This window comes from Pseudopipra pipra, chromosome 18 (genome assembly GCF_036250125.1).
Source record: "Pseudopipra pipra isolate bDixPip1 chromosome 18, bDixPip1.hap1, whole genome shotgun sequence".
Taxonomy (NCBI): Eukaryota; Metazoa; Chordata; class Aves; order Passeriformes; family Pipridae; genus Pseudopipra; species Pseudopipra pipra.
In genome coordinates, this window is record NC_087566.1 from 4,395,926 (window position 1) to 4,420,705 (window position 24,780).

The 24,780-nt window shown below is 43.2% G+C and overlaps 1 protein-coding gene across 2 annotated transcripts in view; it reads right to left on the bottom strand.

The window, feature by feature from the left end:
• Nucleotides 1–21,548, bottom strand: part of SPPL3 (signal peptide peptidase like 3) — a 54,835-nt gene extending 33,287 nt beyond the window's left edge. Inside the window, exon 1 of one of the 2 annotated variants that reach the window (XM_064675471.1) lies at nt 21,272–21,548. In XM_064675471.1, the coding sequence (XP_064531541.1) occupies nt 21,272–21,294 (23 nt within the window). In that variant the 5' untranslated portion in view covers nt 21,295–21,548. The remainder of the gene's footprint in view (nt 1–21,271) is intronic. The other variant, XM_064675472.1, reaches the window with a different exon arrangement.
• Between the last annotated feature and the right edge of the window lie 3,232 nt (nt 21,549–24,780).

A 24,780-nucleotide genomic window follows, 5' to 3' on the forward strand; every position in this document is an offset into this window, starting at 1 on the left:
TTCTCAAGTCTACAGTAGACCAAAAGCTCTACAACAGTATCTAATACAACAGTATTAGATTACTTTGGCACACACACAAAGTCAAACACCTAAACTGAACCAATCTATTCTCTAAACACACAAATATGATCAAAAGGCATATTGGTATAAGCAGAATTATCCATCATTATTCTTGATAATACAAGAAAAAAAGTGCTGGTTGGGGGAAAAATGAGCTTCAAGTGAATGAAGGAACTGAATCCAGAAAATGTAAGGCGTGTTTAATTTCTTCATTGAAGCAGAAGCAATGACTGAAAAAGCCACCCCTTCTACTTTGCTATCTAAGTGAAAAGCAAGGAGCTTAAAAAGAAACAAAACCCAACAAAACCAAAAAAACAAACCTTCCATGCAGTTAAAAAGAAAAGCTTGAAGTAAAATCTCACACCTGTAATATTGTAATGATAATATTCCACAGTTCCAGCACTTCATTTGTAGGAATAATGCACTGCTGTTCACTAAACCAGAAATACGATTCAAAAAGAAAAAAAAATCAAACAGCAATATAATTTGCTGTTTGAAAAGCAAATGCAAGGTAACTTCTTTACAAAGAATAAACTCCTTTAAACAGGCAAAAAAAATTCAAGCATCACTAGGATCTACATTACCAGTGTGTCAAACAGCAGCTTTTCACTCCTGAATGGATCCCACCCAGAGAGAAGGCACAAAGCTGTATTTGAGCACACCACGATTCCCATGATTAGCCCTGTTAAAACCGAGGCAGTAGAGGGGGGAAATTAAGTTTAAACCCAGGATTTTCTTTCTGTTCTGATGCAATTCACACCCACAAGCACAGGACACACTCCACAACGTCTCTTAATCAACGGGAAGGAAAGGTTATTTTACCCGGTGTAGAAAGCAAACCCAAACAAGTAAATCACAGAGTGAGGTGTATTTATTACAGCAGGAAAAGTCCTGAGCATAAAAGCAGAAAGCACCAAAATGACACACTCCACACGAACAGAGCCCAGCAATGCAGCCTGTTCCCAGGGCACCTGTGCCAAAGGCTTGGTGACTCAGGGTAGCACAAAGCTTGGCAACAGAACTCCAGCTTCAATTGTTAGCACGGCACTAAATGCATATAAACAGACTCTAATGCAATTATCTTGTTAAAATTGCATATGATTTAGTACAGAAGTCAATTAAGGTTTCACATTATGAGCATTATGATTTCCCCACAGTACTGAGCCTACTAATACCAGTATTTTGGAGACACTTCTCTAGTCACATTTGTTTTCCTGAGGTGTTCTCTTCATTTCTCTTCCTTTTAATCATCCTGAGTAAGAGCACACAATGCATCCAGCACAGGAAGGAGAGTGGAGCCTGTCACTGGGATGAGTGCAGAGAACAGTTTCTAAGATGACTAGGAGAGATAAGAACTGAGTTTATTTAGCCTAGAAAAATACACAGTAAGGGGAGAGCCAGCTCACAGGCAAAATGAAACACCACATGAGGGAACTCTGAGATTAAAATGACCTAAAATTGTGTTGCTAACAATAGGGGAATTCACACTCTTTCCAACACCAAATAAACTAATCCAGTTGAACAATTTTTTCGCCTCTCAAATCCAATTTCATTTTAAGATTAACATCTCCACAGTCACAAAAAAAACCACTGATAACACAAGAGGTGGCAGTTCTTCCTTTTTCATGCACTGTGCTTTTGGGGGCAACCAAAACCCAAAGAACACAAAGCCCAAAAGGGACCAGGTGCAAATGTATTATCCAGTATGCTTTATTTTATTCCTGAGAAACAAGAAAAAGAAGGAGAACATGTCCTACTGCTCCTTTGTACTCACTTATTCTAAACAGTTGAGGTTTAATGAAATGATAATGTTCAGACAGATTATTAGAGGTATCTCACATGCTGAGCTGAGCCTCCAAATGTTGAAATGCTTATTAACAGCAAATTTCCTTAACAGCAGTTGTGATGCCTTCAATATTGCACCACATAAACCTTTTGGACAAACTAAAGTATATGAGTCTTTAGTTTGAGAGTAAAAGACCAAGTGAAATTTATATTTGACCAGCATCAAATTACAGCCACTTGAAAATTCAACTACATTTATCTGGAGAAATTGTCGTTTCACTCTGTACCATTCTATTCTACAAACACAGAACTGAAACGTACCCCCCAAATCCACCATCAGACAACACAGAGGGTGAGTCTGTAATATTTCTGCAAGTCTAGGGGTATCCAGGTTCAAAAGCTACTAGAAATCCCAAACAAAATTGCAAGATTATTTTTACTGGACAAAATATTTGTCTTTTAAAAAGCCAATTTCTATGGAAAGGCATTAAGACAAAATCACACAGGAAAGCAAGTTCTCTCCTGCTTCAGTTCATCCACTAACTTGCACTAATCATCCTAAACACACAACTGACCCTCCAAGGCTAAAGGACCCAAGTTGTTCTGTTCTTTTCCCACCCCCCCTTAGTGTAACATGCCTTTTATTCATTAATTCACACTGTACTCATTTAATGGGTGTCCCAGGCCAGACAAACTGCAGCACAGCAGAGCAGAGATTCACTTCTAAAGGAAGTTTTTACTTCAGTATTCATGAAATGCTACGGCAGAGTCAGATCAGATCTCCACCAGCACAGCCCTAACCCAGACAGAAAGCCAGGCCAGCCCTGCAGGAGCAGCCACATCAGATTTTTCAGGTGTTACTGAAAATCCTGACAATTCCAGCCACGTGAATAGAAAGGAAAGCCACATAAATGCAAGGCAGGTTAACTTCTGCTCTTCCCATCTTTAACAGAACTGGTTTGAGAAGTGCAAAGTGACACCTCTGCATGAATCCTTAAGCCCACTGAAACAAGGGTCTCCAATTTTTACATTAACTTAAAATAGCTTCCCTAAGGATTAGGGAATTAATAGCTCCATGCTTTTAGGAGAAGCACAGAACTGGGGGGCTCCCCAGGGATGTCCAAGTAGGAGCAGGCTCAGCACGACTTAATGCATGCCTGGCATCCAGGAGCTACTCTAAAGCAAACACGGTGTGGTTTTGAAGCCAGGCTGCTGGTGCCATAGCACAGGACTCAGCTTTCCAGGAAATTCTACATGCTGGAAGCATAAATGCTGATCCTTCACCATCTGCTTCCATTCACATTTCCATGTAATGTATGTAGTAAATAACGAAATACAGATCAAAGTGAGTGACCAGATTTAAGCATTTCAGGTAAACAAAACAGCCTTTTCCACTCAGCAACAGCCTCCTGCCACCAGCACCCAAACAGGTGAAATAAAACTGTATCTGTGGGGAGGAGCAATCCCTCATCACACCAGCAAACACACAGCTGGAGAGGCAGGAGCTTTTCAGTACAGAAATACAAGAGGTTTTGATATCCTCTGGGGGTACATAAAACACCCACACATCAGTTAGTGACAAAAATTGCCTCTCACCAGAAGTGTATTTACCATCATATCAACGATATTAGAAAACTGGGATAGTAACATAATAACATTTGAAAACCTGAAGTTTTCCTGCTTAAGGAAAAAAAGCAATGTATAGAGCTAAAGATACTCAAAATGTATTAAGAAAATGAAAAGGGGATGTCACAGTTCTCTAAGCAGCATTGGAAACGGCAAAGGGGAGAAATTCCCCTGAGCTGCAAATGTAATGTTTCAGCAATCAGTGTTGCTGAAATTTGGATTTTCATAATACATTAGCATATTTGCATAAGACTTTTAATCTAGTCATTCAAGTGAGGCAGCCAGGATACATTTTAAAAGCTTTATTCTGTATAATTAAGGGTGTAAGACAACTCATAAAACAGAAATCTGCCTCTCTATGAAGTTATTCAAGTTAAATACATTTAATTCACTTAAGTTCATGCTTTTATTGATTTTTCCCCGTACACATACAATGTATATGGGAATGCCTTAGAACCACACATAAAGTCTTAAGTTTTCTATCCCAAATCCTATATTGCACCTGGAGCACTTCTTTATTTTCTGAATCCAGAAAACTCTTTAACAGTGACAGAGAGCAATTTTTTTCCAACCAACCAACCTCAATCAAAAATCTTTTTTTTTTTTCCCAGCCAGAGTGCAAACACCTGGAGTCTTAGAAACATTACAAATGTATTCCTCGTGTCCCCCACAACAATTCCTCTGCTCAGTTCCATCCCTGTTCTGGATTTGAAGTCTCAAAGCCACCTACAAAAATACTACCGAGCTAAATCCTCCCAATATCCTCCTGTAATCCCCAGGGGTACCTTAAGCACCAGACCAGTCTGAAAATACCAAGTGCCCTGGGAAGGCAGAGATGACACACTGTTGGGCTGCATTTGTATTTCTGCTGATATTTCTTGCTCAGGAGAAAAAAAAAAAAAAAAAAAGCCTTCCTGGAAAAGATTTTGTAGTGAACATCCAGATGTTTAACCTTCCTAAAAATAACTGAGTTCACCCTTGGAACACTCTTGTAATTCCAGAGCAGCCTTCAGGCAAAAGTACTCACAGCAGAACCAGAAGCACATAAACTCAACTCCAGCAGAAGTTAAACTCAGGAAAATGCAGTAGCAAGACAACAAGGCTGACTCAAACATTAGAATTTTTGGTTGATTGTTAGTTTAAGTCACCTACTAAAGTTAGACACAATTCACATTGAGTTTGTCACTTTGCTTTGATTCCTGTACCTAAAAAATATATGCTACTTTCAGTCCATAACAACATTAAAATGCTATTTAACTTTCACAGCATTATTTGGATTTGAAGGCACAGAACGATGCACAGTAATTTAAAAAGTAAGCCCAGTAATTTAAAAATATCACTTAATTATCCTTACTATTTTATTTGAAAACTACTTCTGTGTAAGAAGTAAAGCACCACGAGGATGTAGCTGACATAAAGCTGTTTTTAAAACACTGTGTGATTACTGTTTGGCATTTGGGGGACATTTAAAGTTAAGATTTTATTCATGAGCAACTGCAACTTGTGTTGCACAGGATTAAGCACAACAACAATAAAAACAAAATCACAACAGCACAAAGTTTCAGACATTTTTCCTGCCTGTTTTGTTTCCTGTATTTTAATTTCATGAGACTTCTAAAGCAAAGTATCTGAAATGCAGGAAAAGGTAAATATTATGTAAAATGAACGAAGATGGGCAACATCTTCATGTGAGAAAGAGAAAAAAAATGTAACAAGAAAGTGACAGATACGATTTTTGGATGAAAAAATGGAGAGAACTTTTCTTCAAATGATTTTTTTTTTTTTTTTTACTCAGGACTTCTGGTTTGTCCAAACGTCTTCCTCTAATTTCTCCTGAAATTACTGTAACAGTACAACTCTTGGAAAGCACATTTTCAACCCCAAAGTAGTTCTACAAATACTGAGCACACGGAGCCAGGCTCAAACACTGAAGGCTCTCGGGGTCTGTGATGCTGCAGGAGACGCCGAGGTCGCACTTGGGCGAGTCAGAGCCAAGGTCTCAGGCAGCAACCAGGACCTGCTGGAACCTCAGCAGGGCAATGGGAACATTTCCCTGCTCTCTGAGCTGCTGAGCTCTCTACAAAAGTGTGGGGGATGTTCAGTGAAATGGGTGCAGCAAATGGATACAGAAGTTATTGGAGTCCCTCAGCCCAGGGCACTGCACTTGCCAGCCCCTGCTCCCTGCAGGGGGGGAGAGGGGCACATTTCTACCAGGGGTTTGCAGGTGTCCCCTGGTCTCTCCACTCACTTTAGGTATTTATGCAGTCCTAAATCTGAACTTTAAAACTAAGTTGATGTGAATAGTCACCCCATAATTTCTGAAGCGTATACAAGTAAGAATTCAATTAATCTATGTAAGTTTGTATATTGTTTTCTTTCTCTGATTAATAATCTACTGAAGGCAAGAAAGGTGGGGATTCACACTAGTATGATTTTAGAAAAACTACCTACAAAACATGCAAGCAATCCACAAGAGTTTTCACTCAATTTAGCCCATGATGAAGTCTTCATTCTTTTCTCTTTCAGCAGCTCTCACTTATTATGTTCACCTAAGCAACCCCATGGGAAGTCACAGACGTTACTAAATATTAGAAACTCTGTGGAAGGCAAACGCTGGATTTGACCAGGAATGTGATGACAAAGAGTTTGCTCTAGGCTTCTTTCATGTTTTAGAAAGCCAATTTGCTTTCAGTTCCTTTTAGGGGGAGAATGACATAGATTCCAGAGGTGTAGTCAGCTATATGAAATCTTGTTTCACAAAACAAAATACGAACCACAATGTCCACTCTCCTGGGAATGAAGGAGGATAAATATCTAATCACAAAGGAAAACATTATATTTTATTAAGAAGGTGGACCAGAAAACCATTCTCTTTTAACATCAGGCATTTCATTTGCTGCAGTAAGTGTGCAATGGCAGCACTGCCCAGTTCCAGACAGAGTGCAGCATGAACTAACCACCATGTCACTGGTAAGGCCGATGATTTTCATCTTTCTGTATTTAGCAAGATTTACTAATAACTTTCTCTGAAGACAGAAGAGAACATACAAATTATCCACCAGAATTCAGACGACATGGAATTTAATTCATATTACTTTTAACAGCAGGAAAAGAAAAGAGGCAGAAGTAGCATATCTGACTTGTGATAAGCAGTCACAATATACCACAGAATTATTAGTTCTGGAGTCTCCACTATTACATGTGGACAACAAAGACACCATCAGTTTGCTTCAGTGTTGATATTTCTCTGGTGTTTAACACATACTTGAATTAGTTCTCCTAATTTCTCTTTGAACTCCAACTGACACCAAAACAGTCTGCTGCATTTATTACCCACTTCCCAGATTTTGCAACAGTTTCCCCTTCTTTTCAGAAGTGTCTCCTTTTGGTTTTGAGAAGAAAACTCTGCCCAGTGTGAAACTGCCAGTCATTGGTTATTTAGGGAACTTTTGGCCTTCCTGGTTTCAGGCCTCAGTACTTAACAGAAGGGTCTCTCTGAATGCATTTCTCTCCAGTGGAACACAAATCTAGTTCAGGGCACAATGCTGCTCCCAACCATGTGTCTCCATATGCACCAGACAAAACACAGCTCTGAAATATGTCTCTCTTTCCTTCTACCCGCAGTAGATGAGACACCATGAATCACAAGGTCATATATTTTCATTTGTAAACTGTGAGCTACCTCAGCAGTAACTGTTCTATAAATTTATAAGACAAATAAATTGTCAGCATGAGATGGCTGTATTCCTTCCCTGCCCATCTTTCTGTGCAATTCTAACAGTGTCTTAATTAGCAGCATGAATTATTTGCCATGGTAATAGGGAGATATTCAAAGCACAGAATGATGATTTCCCTGAAAGTTCAAACAAGACACTGGTTGTAGATGCACCTCCTGAGACATTATTAGCAAAAGACAAATAATATATAAGCATCTCTACTACATCCAAGCCCAGACTATTGCACAAGTGAAATATTTCTTCACAAAACCCAATACAGCTGCATGAGCAAGGTGATGATCCTCACGGTGAGCTGGGGGAAATGTGAGCAACTCAGCCTGGAATGTCCAAGGAGATCCGTGTTAGTCCCTAACAACGTTCAGATGGTTGTCAAGGGCAAGTTGGAGCAAAACAGCACTGACTGTAGCACTTGATTACTGAGTTCTGATGCCACAGCATAAGCCATCAGGAGAAATTATTTTCTTTCCAGAGGTTAAACAATTATGAATTCCTGAAACAAACAAACAGCCCAAGCAAACGCCCCAAGTATAGCAGCTCTTCCACCGCAGCACACGCAGCTCACAACTCCCACGTGGACTGCAGAGATGGAACATGTCTAATGTGGAAACCACACCTGGTACAGAACCCAGCCCTTGTTAATAAGCAAAGCAGGTGACTGATGACCCTGGCACTGAACTCTGCTGAGATTCTGGACTTCCAGTTCTCTCTTGATGTCATGAAAACAACATGGATCTTAAATCCAACTGACACAGCTACATGAAGGGTTTCTCAGCCGTTCTCTTCACATTGTCTGCTTGGGAGAGTATCTGTAACGGTCCAGCAGGGAAAGCAGAGCTTGGCTGGCAGCAGGGAGGGTCTGCTGCTGACCTAAACCACAGCAGCACCTGAAGAGGAACTGAGAACAAGCCCATTACCACACAGGAAACAGAAACATAACACACTCCTTGAACCTTACCCAGCACATCTTCACATTCATGGGTTCTTTCCTCTCGGAGAGAGAAGAACCCAGCTCAGCTTAGTAAATTCTCTTATTGCAAAATCATAAGCAAGCTCTGGTACATTTACATCATCATAAAACAACTGGAAGGAAAATGACTTTAGTGATGAAAATTGCAAATGGCATTACAGAGTTGTGCAGGATTTTTATTACCATTTGGTCTTATGTTCCACATTTGTAACAAAATGGGGTCTCTAAGTTTAAAAGCACCATATTTAAAAAAAAAAATAGTTACAACATGCTAAAAATTCAACTGAGGACCTCCCTCATGATGAAGAAAACATCCACTCGATGTTGATTTCTAAAAATATCTCAACATATTATATATCCAAGATGCTTTTAGTTACAAAATAGATATGACTCAAAGAAACTTTTCTTTCCAAAATAAGAGCACTGTGAATTTCTATTCCTTGGGCATTTTGCAAAGTTACTCTCCTTAGGTGTCCACAACTTTAAGAAAATCTAAATACTTACATGCTTTTGCAGTGTTGAAAAGCTAGCATGGAAAACCTACAGGACATCCCACCCCTGATAAGGCACCATACTTGCTAAGATCTGTGAATTCATATCATTTCTACAACTATCTTTAAATTATTTCCTTTGTTCCTCTCTCTGTGTAAATTGCCAATAAAAGAATTAACAGCCACAGAAATGGAGGATAAGCTGGATCTCTTCAGATGACTTGGGGCATTATTCAGTGTCTAGAGGGGTCAGGAGATTTTGTTATCTCGCTTCAACAAATTTTGAAATATTATGGCACTGCAGCCATTCCAAATTAATACAGACTCTATTAACAGATTGTCATGGAGTCCTAGAATCCTGCTCTTCCAAAGCTATCCATTTCCTCTGCACTATCAAGATACAGGATATTCAACAGCAAGTTTCCTAACAGCACTGAAAAATTCCGTTACCAAAACCCCCCAACAGTTTAACTACAAACAGTGAATTCAAGGCCATTATTAGCAACAAAGGATAACAAATTTTCACACTTTACCATAACAAAAAGAAACTATATTAGTGTTTTCCAGAACTGGAGCAATAATGTATGTGAACAAGGTTCCAGACAATTGAGTCTTTAATGTAAGAAAACACAGCCTTGTCTTCTAGTAATGCAATTCAGCCTCGTCCCAGACACTGTCAGTCATCCAAGTCAAGAAAAGGCATTTTTCTGAATAAGGTCGTTGGAGATAAATACTCTATACAATGAATTGCTCAACTCCACCTTCCTCCTCTTGCTCCTCTTACAACCACATTCCCCAAGAGTCAGAATCCGCTGCAGATCCGGGGCTAAAAGTTCATCTAAAGTGCAACTGAGCCAAGGCCCATCATCCTGGGCATATTTATCATCAACATTCCATCACAGGCAGAATATTAGGGTTGTCATGGTGCCAGCAAGCAGTCAAAAAAGGACAATGACAAAAGAAAACACATTAATTATGTGGCAGAAAGAGACGACTCTCAGGATACGCAGGGAAATTCCTGAATGTCTTTTGGCCTGAGCATTCCTGCAAAGCGCTCAGCCCGTCCCTCAGGCCAGCACGGATTTTTCACAGCCACGGTGGTCAGACAGTGTGTCTGTCTGACACCTGCCAAGGTGTCTGAGCCGTGGGAGCTGCAGTCACTGCTCTGTTTGCTGCACCAAGAGCTGAGCGGGAGCTGAGACACACCAATAATCCAGCGCGAGAGACGGGACAGGCTGTGACGCCTCTGAGGACCCAATGAACGACTTCACCTTGAACATCTTATTGTAAAGCACTGGAAGACAAATGTGTCATCATTCTGGCAGCTTTGCCTGGACAGGAAACAACACACTGTGCAAAACAACTACTTAAATATTTAAGACAATAAATCTTAACAAACCTGGAATCTTATGGGATGCAGAGAGGACAGCAGCAGACTAAATCAAAAAAATTCAGACCAAAGTCCGTATCTCCATCTGAAGCAACACAGAGAGGAACACACAGAAAATACAGCAGGTTTCCTAACAAGTACACAGAGGAATACCACTGCTTGATGCTATATTTGATCCTCTCCCAGGTCTACAGTTTCACTCAGGACACATAGGTTATACTGGAGAGTTCATCTTGAGTGGCCTAACCTCCTCTCAAAGTATTACCTAAAAACATTCTGTGCATATTCCTGCTTAACTTCTTTCCCTTGTGGCCAGCTCCATCCTTTATCCCTAGGCTGTCACTATAGCCCTGGCTCCTTGTCTTGCAGGGTCATCCCAAGGTTCTAATCAAAGCTTCACCCCAGGAGAGCGAACTGTCCCTGACCACCACAAAGTCTGTGCCCAGTTCTGGACTTGGTCACTGCCAAAGTGACACACCTACACCCAGTAATAGAGACATTCTTCCACTAACCCTGTTGTAACTATCTGGAGTACAATACTCACTGTACTGAAGGACTAATAGAAGAAGGGTTTATTCACATTCATAAGGTTTCTTTCTGTAAGTGAAAGAGCTGCTCACGCAGAGCAGAACTCTGATAGCAGAACATGCTGTAAATCCCACCTCCTTGGTCACCGTCTCCTTATAAAGGAAATGTAACAACTGAAGCAAAAACAGTGGCTCAGAGTGAGAAAGTGCAAGAGTACTTGTACTAGAACTGTACAACTGGTTTATCTGGGAGATACAGGCGTTTTTGGCAATGAGTGCTACAGAAAAGCTTAATATGCAGGCACTACTGGGAAGAATGAATTAAATTAAATGCTAGAATAGGTCCCAGGAAGACACCCTAGCAAAGACCCAGGGCTCTATCTCCCCAGCAGCTAGGGATCATCACTTTGCAGTTTACACAGATTCAAAAATGCAGCTGCCCAAACCTATGGATGAACACTCACCCAACACTTAATGTATAAAGACACTCTGGGGCCCTCTCAGGTGTGGAGGATATTGATCTCAATGCTGCATTGATTCCTAGACAAAACACAGTTTTCCATCCCAAGATAAAAATATTTTTTTCATATTTTGAGGTTTAACTTCCACAGTAATTCCTGTACTTAACTTACAAATACAAGGAATACCTTGATATTCTCTAATAATTTTTTAAAGATATCAGAATATAGTGAGCTCTCTAATAAGAAAAAGGTTGTTCAATTTTATCACAGAAGTCAGAAAAGAGGATGTTATCTCACCTATATTGACTCTACTGTTGACTTAAAAAACCAAAACAAAACCACACCTCGTACCTCTGACACTTAAGCTGGTATTTATTGATTACATGCTTAGAAATCCAAACTCTTTTTAGCAATGTATTCAGAAGTCAGATCAAAAAATAAAACTCACAACTAACAGTTTAATCAAAGCATTTAACCATCAGGCCTTACAGTCAACAAGCCAGAACCAAAGTCAAATTGGCCACTATGACCTTGTCATCCAGAGAGAGCAGCTCTGGGTGCTATTGATGGGTTGATTCACCCACACAGCACAGGATCATAAACCCCATCACGATGTGCCTGGGGAGAATTAAACACTATTCTGTAAAAATTCCATAAAAGAACGATTAAACACCATCAGCAGCAACTATGAATCTTCAGTGACAGCGTTGAAAGTGCATTCCTGGATGAGTCAAAGCTATAGAGCAGCCAGTCTGTCTGGCCAGATTTAAGCAGCTTTCATCGTGCCGGGCCTGTATTAAGACAAATTAATGTTGTCAGATGATGGCTGGTGAGATCCTGACATGAACACGACTACTCACAACTGCACCACGTGAACAGGGGATTCAGCTGGCACAAAAACACAATACACACCATCCAAACAGGCCCCCTGCTTTTGCCACCTCCGACTAAGAGAGGGCAAACTCAGAAAAAAAAATGTCTTGACAGCACCAAACGTGGTCACTTCCCAGACGAACAAAGCACATGCAGATCAGACTGGCAGGGCCTCATCTCTCCTTACAACCTGTGCAAGGGAAACACAGACTTTTAACACACCTGAGCATCAGCCTTAGGGCAGCTGGGCCAGGGCCAGGAGCAAAAAACAGACAGCAGAACAGATGGACACTGTTTTCAACAAACTCTTGCCCAAATAGCTAAAAAGCTCTGTGACAACAAGAAGTAGGAACATTCTTTAGAGAGGGCGCTTTGGGAATTTTAAGAAACTTTTTCCAGTAGAGCCCCCCTGCAGAGAAGTATTTCTGGTTTATGACAGACTTTTTTCATCTTTTGATTTAGCTTTAAGGTAGCTCTTTTTTATGTTCCATCTGCAAAAACATAAAAAAATAAAGAGAAAGGTAGCGAGCTGGAAAACTAACATCGGGGTTCTTCTAAGGCACTTAAGTATGATAAAGAGGTTCTTTCTGTTCTGTACCATCTGTAAATGCTTACAGCTGCATCTGCTTTAGAAGCAGTCAAGTTAGCAGAAAATTAAAAAAAAAAAAAGCCCAGCTCTTTGCTATTTAGCTTTAAAGTTTCTTTTTTCATGAGGAATAAAAAAGCACTCTTTAAACTATTTTCAACATAAAGCTTAATTAGATTCTACTCTTCATCTTCAAAACCCTGCAGAGATCATAATGTTCCCCATGAGAGCTTTTAGCCCTTTGTGGTAACTTCTTGGAGCAGCTATTCCAGTGAAGGTACAGGATCAGCCACCTCAAGGAGAGTTCAGAGAGCAGATAATCTTTCCTCCAGCACACAGACCATCAATCTGAACTTCTAAAACAGACCAGAATGACCTTGTGCCATCAAACCTAGAAAGCAAGACACAGACACACCTCACCTCCCCAGTGTGCAGTACAGGCTACAGAAATCCATATCATCCAGCTCTGTTTGCTCCCTTTGCCACCTGCTATTTCACCAACCTCACCTTTAGCTAACACTCCCCTGGAAAAGGGACTTCCCATTGACTAAATAAGTCAAAGTCACCTACACCTATTTTATCTTGCCAAATGGGTCTGACACAGATGATGGTGAGATAAATCACAACTGTAACCTTGAAAGTAGTACATTCACACCAGTAAAAACGTGCCTTTGTAGAACAACTTATCACTGAGCCTTGGTCTTATACATTCAATGTATCTGTACCAACAGCTGGTTGATCCTACTTACAATGATTATCCAGAATTCATTGTTGAATTTCTACCCACTGCAAAAACTTCCAACTAAATTTAAATCAAGTTTTAAACCTATCCAACAGAAGAAGGGATGTCAGATGGCCAAGAGTCACAGACACCAAAAGTAACACTGAGCAGAGCTGTAATTCAGCTGTTGGGTTCACCTCTGCCCTGCAGAGCTCAAACATTTTGTAATTCTGGTTCTTGTTCAAGCTGTGTATCACAAGTGGAGTAAGCTGAACTTATTATTCCAAGTGATTACTGAAATTAAAATAAATCCTGTAGATATACATTTGCTACTTACTTAACCCACGCAGAGAACCCCCTGCAAAACTGTCTGTGCATCACTGCTGTACAGAAAGGTGCACCAATCTACATGCTGAGATCACTTGATTTTTCTGTACCACCTGAACCCCCACTGCCCCATGAATCCACGTCTGCAGTGGTTTTGCTCTATTTGCAGTACTACTGACATGAGAAAATGCTGTAAGCAGAGTCCCCAGACTTCCGTGATTCAGTGAAACACTCCCAATTCTTAACATTGCTATTGATCTCTGGAAACTTCTGAAAGACTTGAAATATACTTAAAATTATGTATCATTGCAAATTTACTAGAAGTTATCTTCTGTCTAGTTATGTGATGAACAAAAGGACTTTTTGGAGACACTTCTGTCCAAACCCAGCAGAGTCCACAGGAACAAAGCAGTTGGACTCTTGAGACAGAAAGTGGCCAGCCCAGAAGCACAGTCTGGGTAGAACTAAGAGGACTGGAGGGTGCTGGGCTTTAAAAGCCAGTAGTTAATGCTGCACAGAACTCTTTTTTTTTTTCTTTTAGCAGATGAACTGAAGATTAATCTGGATTTGAGCCTATTCCTGCAGGTGAGCTTGCCAGCTCATGCCTAAAGTTAAAGACTGTGTGTGTGAACAGAGGGTGGAACTCCCTGCGACTCCTGCTTCCCCCTCTGCTGTGGAGGCTCCTGGAGGAACGAGGCTGTGGCATAAAAATGGAAGGGAATCATTTCACAGCCTTCAGCCACAGGCCCACTGCATGGGAAAAGACTTTCCTGGGTCAAAAGTCTATGAACCAGCTACAGGAAGCAAAGGGAAAGCAGCCAGACCTGAGAGACACAGAAGGAAGGAGAGAAGAAATGAGGGTCAAACAGGGTCATTTTCCTTTCGGATTCCACTGGCAGGGAAAGCGCTGCCATATATAAACTGAGATACAATTTTACCTCTCCAGCTTCTACATGGGCAACTTCAGTAAAAACAGAGGTATCTTAAACACAACATCGTGCAGTAGAGAATAATTTTCTGAGTGCATTCTCCTCTACTTCAGGACACTGGCTGGGATGATTTTAAAGAACCTCCTTTCTGACATTCTGAAAGAAAAAAAAAACACTTAATCCTTGCACCCAACACAAGTGAGTGCAAGGACACTCTCATTTCATGGATTTATTATTCTGAATCCTTGTTGCTGTAGGATATTTAACAATGTTCTGGTTTAATTGGTTAGTTATCAGTTACACAGTATCCTTCCAAAAATCCAGAACATTCTTTCTGACTGCCCTGTCTATATGATACCACTTAATGTGACACACAGATACGGAGGCTCTCCAAGGGAATCTGGGACCTGAGGCTCAGATCTGGCCCTGAAAAGAAATACTCAACAGACTCTAATACTGAAGATGACAGCACCACAGCCACGCAATTAATGAGCTCTGGGACAATGTCATCATGGGGGATCCCAGGGACAGAGAGGCACTTAATGTATCCTGAGAGTTCCTGTTGGGATGGAAAAGAAGGGAGAACCCTGGTCTGGCAGAGCAGAGTATTTCAGGCACAGACACCAAAAGATGTAGAAGGAGCAATCATCACCATTAGCATCCTTGGAAGAATTAGAGAGAAAGGGGATCAGCAAGTGTTGCAATGACACATATGCTCCATTAATCTTATTAAATCATCACCTTTCACAGTGGGGCTGATTGCCTGGATCCTGCCAGCTCGTGCTTCACTCCACTCAACACCCATCACTGGCTGAACTGTTTCAAATTATAATTCTAATCACTGACACTAAAGCAATGCAGCACCAAAAAGAAAATGTGCACAATTAGTTTTTTCTACCAATTTCAGCCTTGGTTCTTCCTGGAAACTTTACTCATGTCACCAGAATTAAATCACACTGTTTGACTAAATTACTTTTGTCAATTATTTGCTTTTAGAGTGTATTACAGTGCTTAGAGTCATCATAAACTGTCAAAGGGCAATAAAGACAGTGGCCCCTATGCCACAGGTGTTGATACATCACACTATCCAAATAATGAAATAAAATAGCTGAGATACTAAAGAAGACCAGAGTCTGTTCTGCTCTTCTTTCAAATTTTAGGAAATCAAAATCACTGCATTTTAAAAAGCATGACACATATTTCAAAGTACTTCTTGTAGGAAGGTTTCATAAATATCCATTTTTTGGCATTGTGCTTCAGTGACAAATGATTATTGAGAGAGCTTTCAACAACTGAATCTAGAGTCAAAAATTGTGGTATTCACCAAAACACAACTTATCTCAGAAGAACTCCATATCCTCAATTAATTTGTCTGGTGGTCCCCACACAACCCCTCAAATTCCAACAATGGCAGATCCACACACCTAACAGCTCAATTACCTGTGACACAGGAAATCACACACTGATCATCTTCTGTTTGTGGAAATTCAACCTTCCATCTCCAGAAAAGCAGCCTGAACTACCCCCACAGAACACACAGACTCACAGACCCCTCAGGCTCCCACAGTTTTTATGGAGGCAGGAAGTGGAGTCCAGGTCCCTGCCAATCCCGGGCACAAAGGCTCGCCTGCTTCCTGGCCCAGCAAATATTTACAGTATCCTATATGAAGTAAAACAGATTGAAATGGATACACAAAGCTCACCCTCTGAACAACACATAGTTTGGTGATGAGAACACTCCCCTGGAAGGTGAGAGATGCAAGGCCGGAAACCCCGGGGGATGGAACTGATCTCCTACATCCTGACCAAGTGCTCCAATCACTGGGTAAAAAGCAAGGACCCATTAACTTCTGCTGCCACAATACCCCGAAAAGGCTGAAGGCAGAACTGACACAAATCTTAATCAAAATAGGTACTGCACACCAGCACCAAGAGAACGTTGATTTATGTTCTTCGCTTTAACGTTTTTCTTAAAGAATTATTAATGTATTAGTAAATACAGGCTTTGCACTGAAGAGAGATTTTTTTTCCCTTCTGTTAATCAGAGTCATTATACACATGTACATTCAAGTAACTGTAAACTCCACCTAATCCCATGCTCTTTGCTTTATTTGTCTTCCAGCCCAGTGCTGTAGACAGTGCCCTGTCTGCACAACACACAGCCTGAGACAGCAAAAGCTCCGGGGAGGATAACAAACAACTCAAGTGAGACCGGTACTGAAAGACAAACATGAACCACAAACGTGAGACTCGCAAATTTACCCAGGTTTAAGTCACTTTTCTGATGGCAGACACTCAGGCACATTCGTACAATGACATCCTTGTTCTCAGGAGGCTCCTAACAATCATTAAAATGGAATGTGGCCGTAATTTCAGTTCCTGAAAAATGGGAGATTAAAGGCCAAACCCCATGTTTGTATGCCAAGATTTCATGACAGATTTTTGACAGCAGCACAACAGAATCTCATCTGTGTGCTTTGCAATCTGTTGCCTATGAAGTGCAGTATTTTAAAAGCCAGGTGAATGATTTGTTTTCTGTTGTAAACTGCCTCCCATCCTCAAAACACCTTCAGTAGTCAGTAAAGGTGGCCCAACCTAAACTGAACAAACAAGTAAAAAATCTTGAATGCAAAAAATTATTTCACTAGTGCTTGACAAGTTCTGTCAACAAGCTGTAGCTCCTCTTACTCCCTGCCCTCCCACATACACATCTAATCCAGCCAACTAAGACTTAAAAGCACCACCTCAGTCTTCTGGAAGAGACTGCATTTTAATTCATGGCAGCAGCATGTTAAATGCCTAATTGCAATGAAAGCAAATTCTCAGACCTCTGAATCCAGCAAGACTTCTAACAGCAACTGATTTGAATTCTCCCAGGAGCAAAGACAGCATTGTACATTTACACTTATTCCAAAACCCAGTAGCTTTATTGATTACTCTGACACATCATTAGATTTAATTTCCACGCCCTTTGCATTACGTAGAGGAGCTTCTAAATATATCACCATTTCACTCATGAAACATTTGATGGGTAATACAAGAATCATTGTACTGATTATAACATTTAAGAGGGAGTTCAGTTGTTTTTAAGATCAGTGACTCAATACAGTGCCTTCCTTTTTTTTCTTAGCTCACCCTCCCAGTCCATCTCCCAATCATCACCCTGACAGGACACGGACACGCCGCAATCCATATTGCTCTTAGACAACACTCTGCAAAAGGAAATAATAAAAATGCATTCGGTTTTGGTGTAGAAATCTCCTTCTCCTTCCCTCTTCACAAATGAAGGAAGCTGTGAAAATCTTTTGTGCATTCAAAGGGCAAAAAAAGAACAAAGCAATCTCTATTGCCAGACTGGGCAACAGTAAAAAGGGAGGGGGTGTTACATCAGGCCTTGAAAAACACTGAACACCTACTAACTGGAGATAAACAAGATATGAACACTGCTGTGCCCTCTCGATAGGCTCCAGCACAAAAATTTCACCACAAAGTGCTAGAAATTGAGGAAAGACCAAGTATTTCACAAAGTAACAATCCAAGTCCTGCTGCTCATCTGCTGTAACACTTCCAAAAGCTCAGTGCCTGAAGATAAATGTCTTGCTATTTATTAATCCCTTACACACATCAGTATACATCAGTGATGGGCAAACAGCTCTTCCCATATTTATTCCCCCCTCTGCTGCCACAGGAACTTTTGTCACTACCCAGTCCCATTTCCTTGCTGGAATACAGACAGGAAGCGAGGGGAAAATGGGTATTCCACAACCTCTTTCCTCTGTCAGTCCATTCCACTGGTAGGGAATTAATTTCAGCTCCTATTTAATGCAGAAAACCATGAACACCTTTCTGATGCAGCAGCACTTGTGGATTTGAGTAACAGCGGGATCAGACACAGCTCTCCCTTCCATTACTGCAGGAACTTGACAAAGAAAGTTTCTCTACTCACTACTGACAAGCATTTTTTTTTTTTAAAAAAGTGCATACTCTTTGAAAGAGCATTTCCATCTGGCACTTATCCCACATTTCACATTAAAATTAGTTTTTTCAGGATGACAGTATTCATTTTCTCCCACAAAATTCTCAGTAGAGACTCCTTTCAAAGATAACACACCTCTATCTGAAATACTGGCTCAGCAAGACTATTTAAGACATTCAAAAACAACTAAATAAAACTACATATGGTTATAGGTGTGGGCATTACTGAAGAAAAAAAGAAGTTGTTGGAAGAAATAACTTACAAGAACAGTGACAAACTGTATTTAAAACTATGAAAGAGATGGGGAAAAAGTGTAGGTTTCCTTCTAAAACTATGAAAGAGATGGGGAAAAAGTGTAGGTTTCCTTCTAAAATATCTTAATAAAAGAAAGTAATTGCAATCAGTTCCACTTGGTAATTAAAAGAAAAATATAAACCTACCTTAAAATCTCAGATTTATATTTAACGAAACAATAAATACAGAAAAATGAGAATTAGTTCTCATCTCTTCAAAACAACATAATTAACGAGATGTCAGTCACTGAGAAAAGCCCTGTTTTGTGTGTTTGCCAATGCCCAGTAATTACAGCTGGCAAGTCCATTTTTTCAAGGTATTTCTAACACAACTGAGACAATTTTTTTAAAAACACTCAAACCCACAATAAACCTTTATCATTTTATGAAGCTCCAATGATTCAACAACACATGCTGAGAGTTATGCACAGAAAGGAGTAATCAAGCCTTACATGCCTGGACAAAAGGGAAGCACTACTGTGGCCAGGAACCAATTTACATCCATGCAAAGACAGAGGTGTGAAAGGATTTTTCTTCCTGCCAAATTCTGTATTTTCAGCTATGAAATGAGGTGTGTGCAGAGCAGCTGGACACTGCCCCACGAACACAGCTGTGCTTGGAGAGCCACCTTCGCAACACAGAGAAAGGCCCAGGGCTGGCACACGGACAGGATGGGATCGGCCAACTTCCAAACTGGACACCTGCTCACTCCTGGGCACAGCTCTGCTGCACCACTCTCCTCAGGTCACAAAAGGCACATTTTTCCTAAAAGCACTAAAGCACTGGCCAATTTTATGCAGAGCTGCATTACCGTAATTAAAAATAAACCACGCAAGACTGTTGCTGGAAGTGTAAGTAATGAAACATCCACAGGGAAGAGAGCAGCACTCCTCAGTCTGGAACTGGATTTTCTCTCTGTCCATAGCTCCCAATGCAAAGTGACAGAAACCTCAAATACATGAGGACATGAGTGAATAGAGACACAAAATTACAGTGTTTTGAACCTCATGTCCTTGTTCTGTTACAACCTCAGTACTGTAAGAAAGAACTTCCACTCTTGAGACCCACCTGGGAAACAGTGAGGAACAACTTAAATCCCAACTTCATTCCCCTAAAATATGCAACCTAAAGAAGAGTAAATCCTCCCCCCAGCCTCTGTTAAAAACTTTCCCTTTAGATTATTACCATGGCAAAGACTCTCATTCAGAAAGGCAAAGGAGTTCACAATCAAAATAACATACAACTGGCATTTCCTTCCATTGACTTCTTTAAAGAGAGCTGAAAATCCCAGGGTAGTTATGCATCTATAATTTCATTCTGCAATTAAAACACACTAAGACAACAGTTCACTAGACACATTTAATTGAGCTACATTAAACTGCCTAAATCTGTAACCACATTCATTTACCATAACAACACTCAGTCAATCCTGTAAGTCAGAAGAGTTGTCTTTTTGCTGCTGTTTTAAAGCAGAGCACACCACTGCCTGAATTGGGCTTGTGACACAAAATAACAACATCTAAAAGGCAGAAGACCAGTGCAAATATTGGTTCTTGACAGAGAAGTGACAGAAGAGAGACGAAGGGGTTTGCCAAAGTCTCAACATGTGGCAGAACAGAAATATCCATTGGGTTCCAAGTTTTGAAAAAGTAATGGGAAAGATTTCCAGGACCATTCAGATAGGAGTATTACTTCTCCACATACAGCACACACCAAGGTCAAAAGCTGTGATTTAACTCCTTTTTTTTTCCAACAAATCTAAGAAACAACTCTGGATGATATCACTAGATTTAAAATGCAGGGTGAGTATCACAAATTGCTGCAGTGGTCAGGTCAATAGAGCTGATACACAGGTAAATTATTTGAGATATTCTGGTCGTTATCCATGACAGCACAAAAAACCAAGAATTATACGAAGAAGCTGCACCCCGTCTCTCTGATCCAGTGCCAGCTAGGCCCAAGACAGTGTCAGGACATCGAAAAAAAATGCCCTCTCATTTGCTACACTTCATGTCTTCCCACAGGAACTGGTCTCTTCCTCCTCGTTCTATTTCCTGTACACAGCCCGAGCCCATTGTCACCAGGTGCAAACACACACACACACACACCGACTCACCAGCCTGCGCTGGCCCCGATCTCGCCGTGGGCAGAGGTGACCTGCAGCCTCTCAGCCTCACCGAGGTGCTGCCCCTGCCCGGGCCCGGCGGATCGCAGAGCTCGGCTCACACGGAGCCCCCCGGGACAGCGGGTGTCAGACCCGCCGGGGCTCCAGCGCTGCCGTCCCGCTGCCGGCGGGGGGATCCGCGCAGCGCGGCCGCCCCGTCCCTCCTCCCTCGCCCCTAATCCCTCCTCCTCCGCCGCGCTGAGCCCTCAGCCCGCAGCCCCTCCGCCGCTGGGTGCTCGATGCCCGGCCCCCCCGCAGCCTCCGCCGCCGGCGCCCCCCGCCCCGCCCGGGACCCCCTCCCCGCCCGGCCCCGTTCGGCCCGGCCCGGCCCCCGCCGCGGCCTCGGTCCCGCGCTCACCAGGAGTAGGTCTGCTCCGCCATGGCTGCGGCCGGCGCTGGGCTCTGCGGGGCGGCCGGGCCGGGGCTCCTCCTCCGCCTCCTCCTCCGCCTCCTCCTCGCAGGCTCCCGGGGCTCAGTGGCGGCCCCGCTGCGGCTCCCGGCCCAACATGGCGGCGGCTGTGAGGAGGGAGGGGAGCCGAGGGGGGGTCCCCGCGCGGGCGGGGAGAGCGATGGTGGCGGCGGGGCGGGCGGGGGCTCAGCAGCCGCGACGCGGGGCCGCGCTGGGGCGCCGGCGGGGCCTCATGGCCGGCGGGGCGGCGGCGGCGGCGGCGGCGGCGGCGGCGCGGGGCGGGGCGGGGCGGGAGGCGGCGGCACCGGGCGGCCGGGCCAGGCCGCGCCGCGTGCCCGCGCTCGCGCACGGCGGGGGCGGGGCCGCGCCGGGGTGGGAGGGGCAACGAGGGGGCGGGGCCCGGGCCGCGCGCGGGGGATCACGTGCCCACAACACCCTCACGTGCCGCCGCCGGCCGCGCGCAGGCGCCGTGGGACGGGACAGAGGAGCAGAGGGAGGCGGCGGGGCGGGAGGGGCGCGTTGGTTGTCGGGCCCGCCCGCGCCGCTGTCGCTTCTCGGGGTGAGCCCCTCGGGCGGGCGGGTTCGCTGCGGGCACCGGGACCCGCGGGGGCACCGGGTGGGAGCGACGGAGCTCCCTCCGGCAGAAAGGCAGCGCGAAAGCGGGTGGGTTTTGAGGCTGGGGGCTTCCCCGGGCTTGCGGCGGGAAGCCGCGATGCCCGAGGTGATGCCTGCGGTTACTCCCGAGCCGGCGTCTCCTTTCCCGCAGCGGGCACCGGAGAAGCTGCTCCCCGCGACCCCCGGCCCAGGGGCAGCTCCCCCGGGCTGGCGGGGCTGTCTCGGCTCCGTCCCGGTGGCCGGGGGTGACCCCGCTCCGCTCGGGGTACCGGGCTCCTCCCGCCCGATTCCCGCAGGAGCCCGTGACCTGCCAGGGGTTTGTGGGGTTCCTCTGCAGGAGGGTGAGGTTGTAAATGCACCATTCAGGTAAGGCAGTTCATACACGCCGGCGGTTTAATTTATTAAATTCACAGGTATTTCTGGAGATTGCCGTGTTTTTGAATTTGTGATCTTGGAAACCAAGTAAAATCAGTAGGATGAGATGCTCGAAGTGGGTTTTTAAGGAAGGAAAATAACGTTCCATGTGCTTTGACAAAATAAAAATTACATGCTCTGTGTTATCACCAGCCCTGTATCAAACCTGCAAAAGTCCCAGGCAGGGGAACTGCTATATTTACATTGATCTTTCTCCCCTCCCCGGTTTCTGCTGCCGACCCCTCTGTCCTTCCTTGCTTCTGCCAAATGCAGAAGTGGTGTGTTCTGCTCCCACCTCCCGGGAGTTCACTTGCAGCAGTTTGTGCAAGTGGGGCTTTGTGGAGTTTGGATCAGTTGTCCCAGTCCAGCTGTGCATTCCCATTCATTGTTCCTTCCAGCGTGGGAGGGACAAGAGCCAGTTTGAACATAGAGTTGGACATGACGTAACTGCATGGAATATAAATAAAAGAACAATGCCTGGGTCTGGTAAAAATAGGCATTTGTTTAAAAAAAAAAAAGTATGGAGAAATTCTATGCTTTAAGAGAATTTTCCTACAATCTTCAGAGAATTAATGGGATATTGGGACATTCTCATTGCACCTGCATGGATGCCAGATGCAATTTAGAGCCCACTGTAGTTTATTTCTGTTAGTGGATTGAATAAATTAATTTCATTCTGTCCATCTCATTTATTCTCTTAAATGGAAAAATCTTAGCGGGGTGTGTGGTCGTGACAGAGGATTAAAAATAAAGAATATTTCACCTCTGTTCTGTCAGCAGCTGCTGTGTAGTCCTGGGTGGATCCCTTCATCCTTGCTAGCTCAGCTCCTGCATCAATGCAGAGGAAACTGCAACATGTTGCAGCCCCCTGAAGTTCTGGGATGCAGCAGCAGGAGGATGCTGCATCTGCAACACAGGTTCTCTTGGTCTTGGTGGAGGTGACGCCTGGGATTCTTCTGTCCTAGTTAAACAGTGCTTTCATTAAGATGGTGCTGGACTCTGAGGGCTTCTCCCCCTGTATTTTGTGCTTCGAAAACAAGTGATTTGGGTTGTGTCACTTCAGCATCCAAACCCTCTGATTTTCACGGCCCTTTGGCCTTGTGGACAGGGACGACCTTAGCGCTCCTGACACAATCAGCACTTTACCCACTTACCAACATCTGTTTGAGAATGGGATTTATCAGCTGTGAGGTGGAAACACTCCAAGTACTGTGACTGGCCAGCTCATGGACTCCCTGCTGGGGTCAGTCCTGGCAGCTGGGTGTGCTGGAAGGACGGGAGGGTGAGGAATGCTAACGTTCCCTCTCATCCAGCTCAGGCTGGACTACCTTGCAAAACTTCCTCCCCTATTTGATCTTTGCCCCTCCTCTTACCCCCCACACACAGTCCCTGTGCCCAGCTCAGTGGACACAGAGCTTTGGTGGATGTGGTGCAAGGAGAGGAGGAGCCATGCTCAGAACCTGGAGCTCTGGGTACACAGACAAGTCAGTCCATTTTGGAGGAAATTCTGGAGTTCCCACATACACACAAAAGGTAAAAGATACTCAGGCTCTGGGTAGGACTTGCACAACAGAGAACTTCCCTGCTTTTGTTCTCCCTCAGCACAGCAGGAAAATCTACAGGAACACTTAGATAATGACCAAATAATTTGGAATCCTCCCTGCTGTGGTGGAAACCCAAGTGTCTGGAATGTCTGTGCTACCCTTTTCATTGATTATAACACAGTAAATGTAAGAGGAAAAAAAGAACCTCTCTGTCCTTTTAAATCACTGCAGGGAAAGATAAATCAGGGCTTCAGCCTTGTCTTGGCACTAAAGAGCCTTCCTCAATTTTTTTTTTTCCCTGAGAATTGGATGTTAAACTGATATTGGTATCTATGAAACAATATCCCTGCTTTGTGTCCTTATTGAAGTAGCTTCCAGTTTCTCAGTCTTGCAAAATTTCCAGCACATTAATTTGGCACAAATGATTTATAGCTGATGAGCAATTAAAGTACAATTTCTTTCAGCATCTCAGGCTTTGTGACTAGACTACTAAATGACTTTTCAAGCTTGCTTTATCATTACAGGATAGCAGTGGGATGAATTCACAGGAGAAATTTATTCCTCCTTGCAGACCCAGCATCTGCTCTTACTGCAAATTGGAGCACTGCTTGCATTCCCCAGATAATTTCCTCAGCATATCTTTTGTACAGTCTTTCTTTGGACCTACAAGAGAGCTTTACTCTGAATTTCAGTGACAGTTTACTCTGACATTACAAAGTCCTTCCAAAATACCTGTTCTGTCTGGAACCTTTGATGTAGGCTGATGCTCTGCTTAGACCTGTCAAGGTATTTCAAAACTAGGAGCAAACAAAACCTTTTTTTTTTTTTTTTCATTTTTATATTTGGAAGGTTAGCTCCAAATATAAAAGGCAAGTGTGGTGGAGA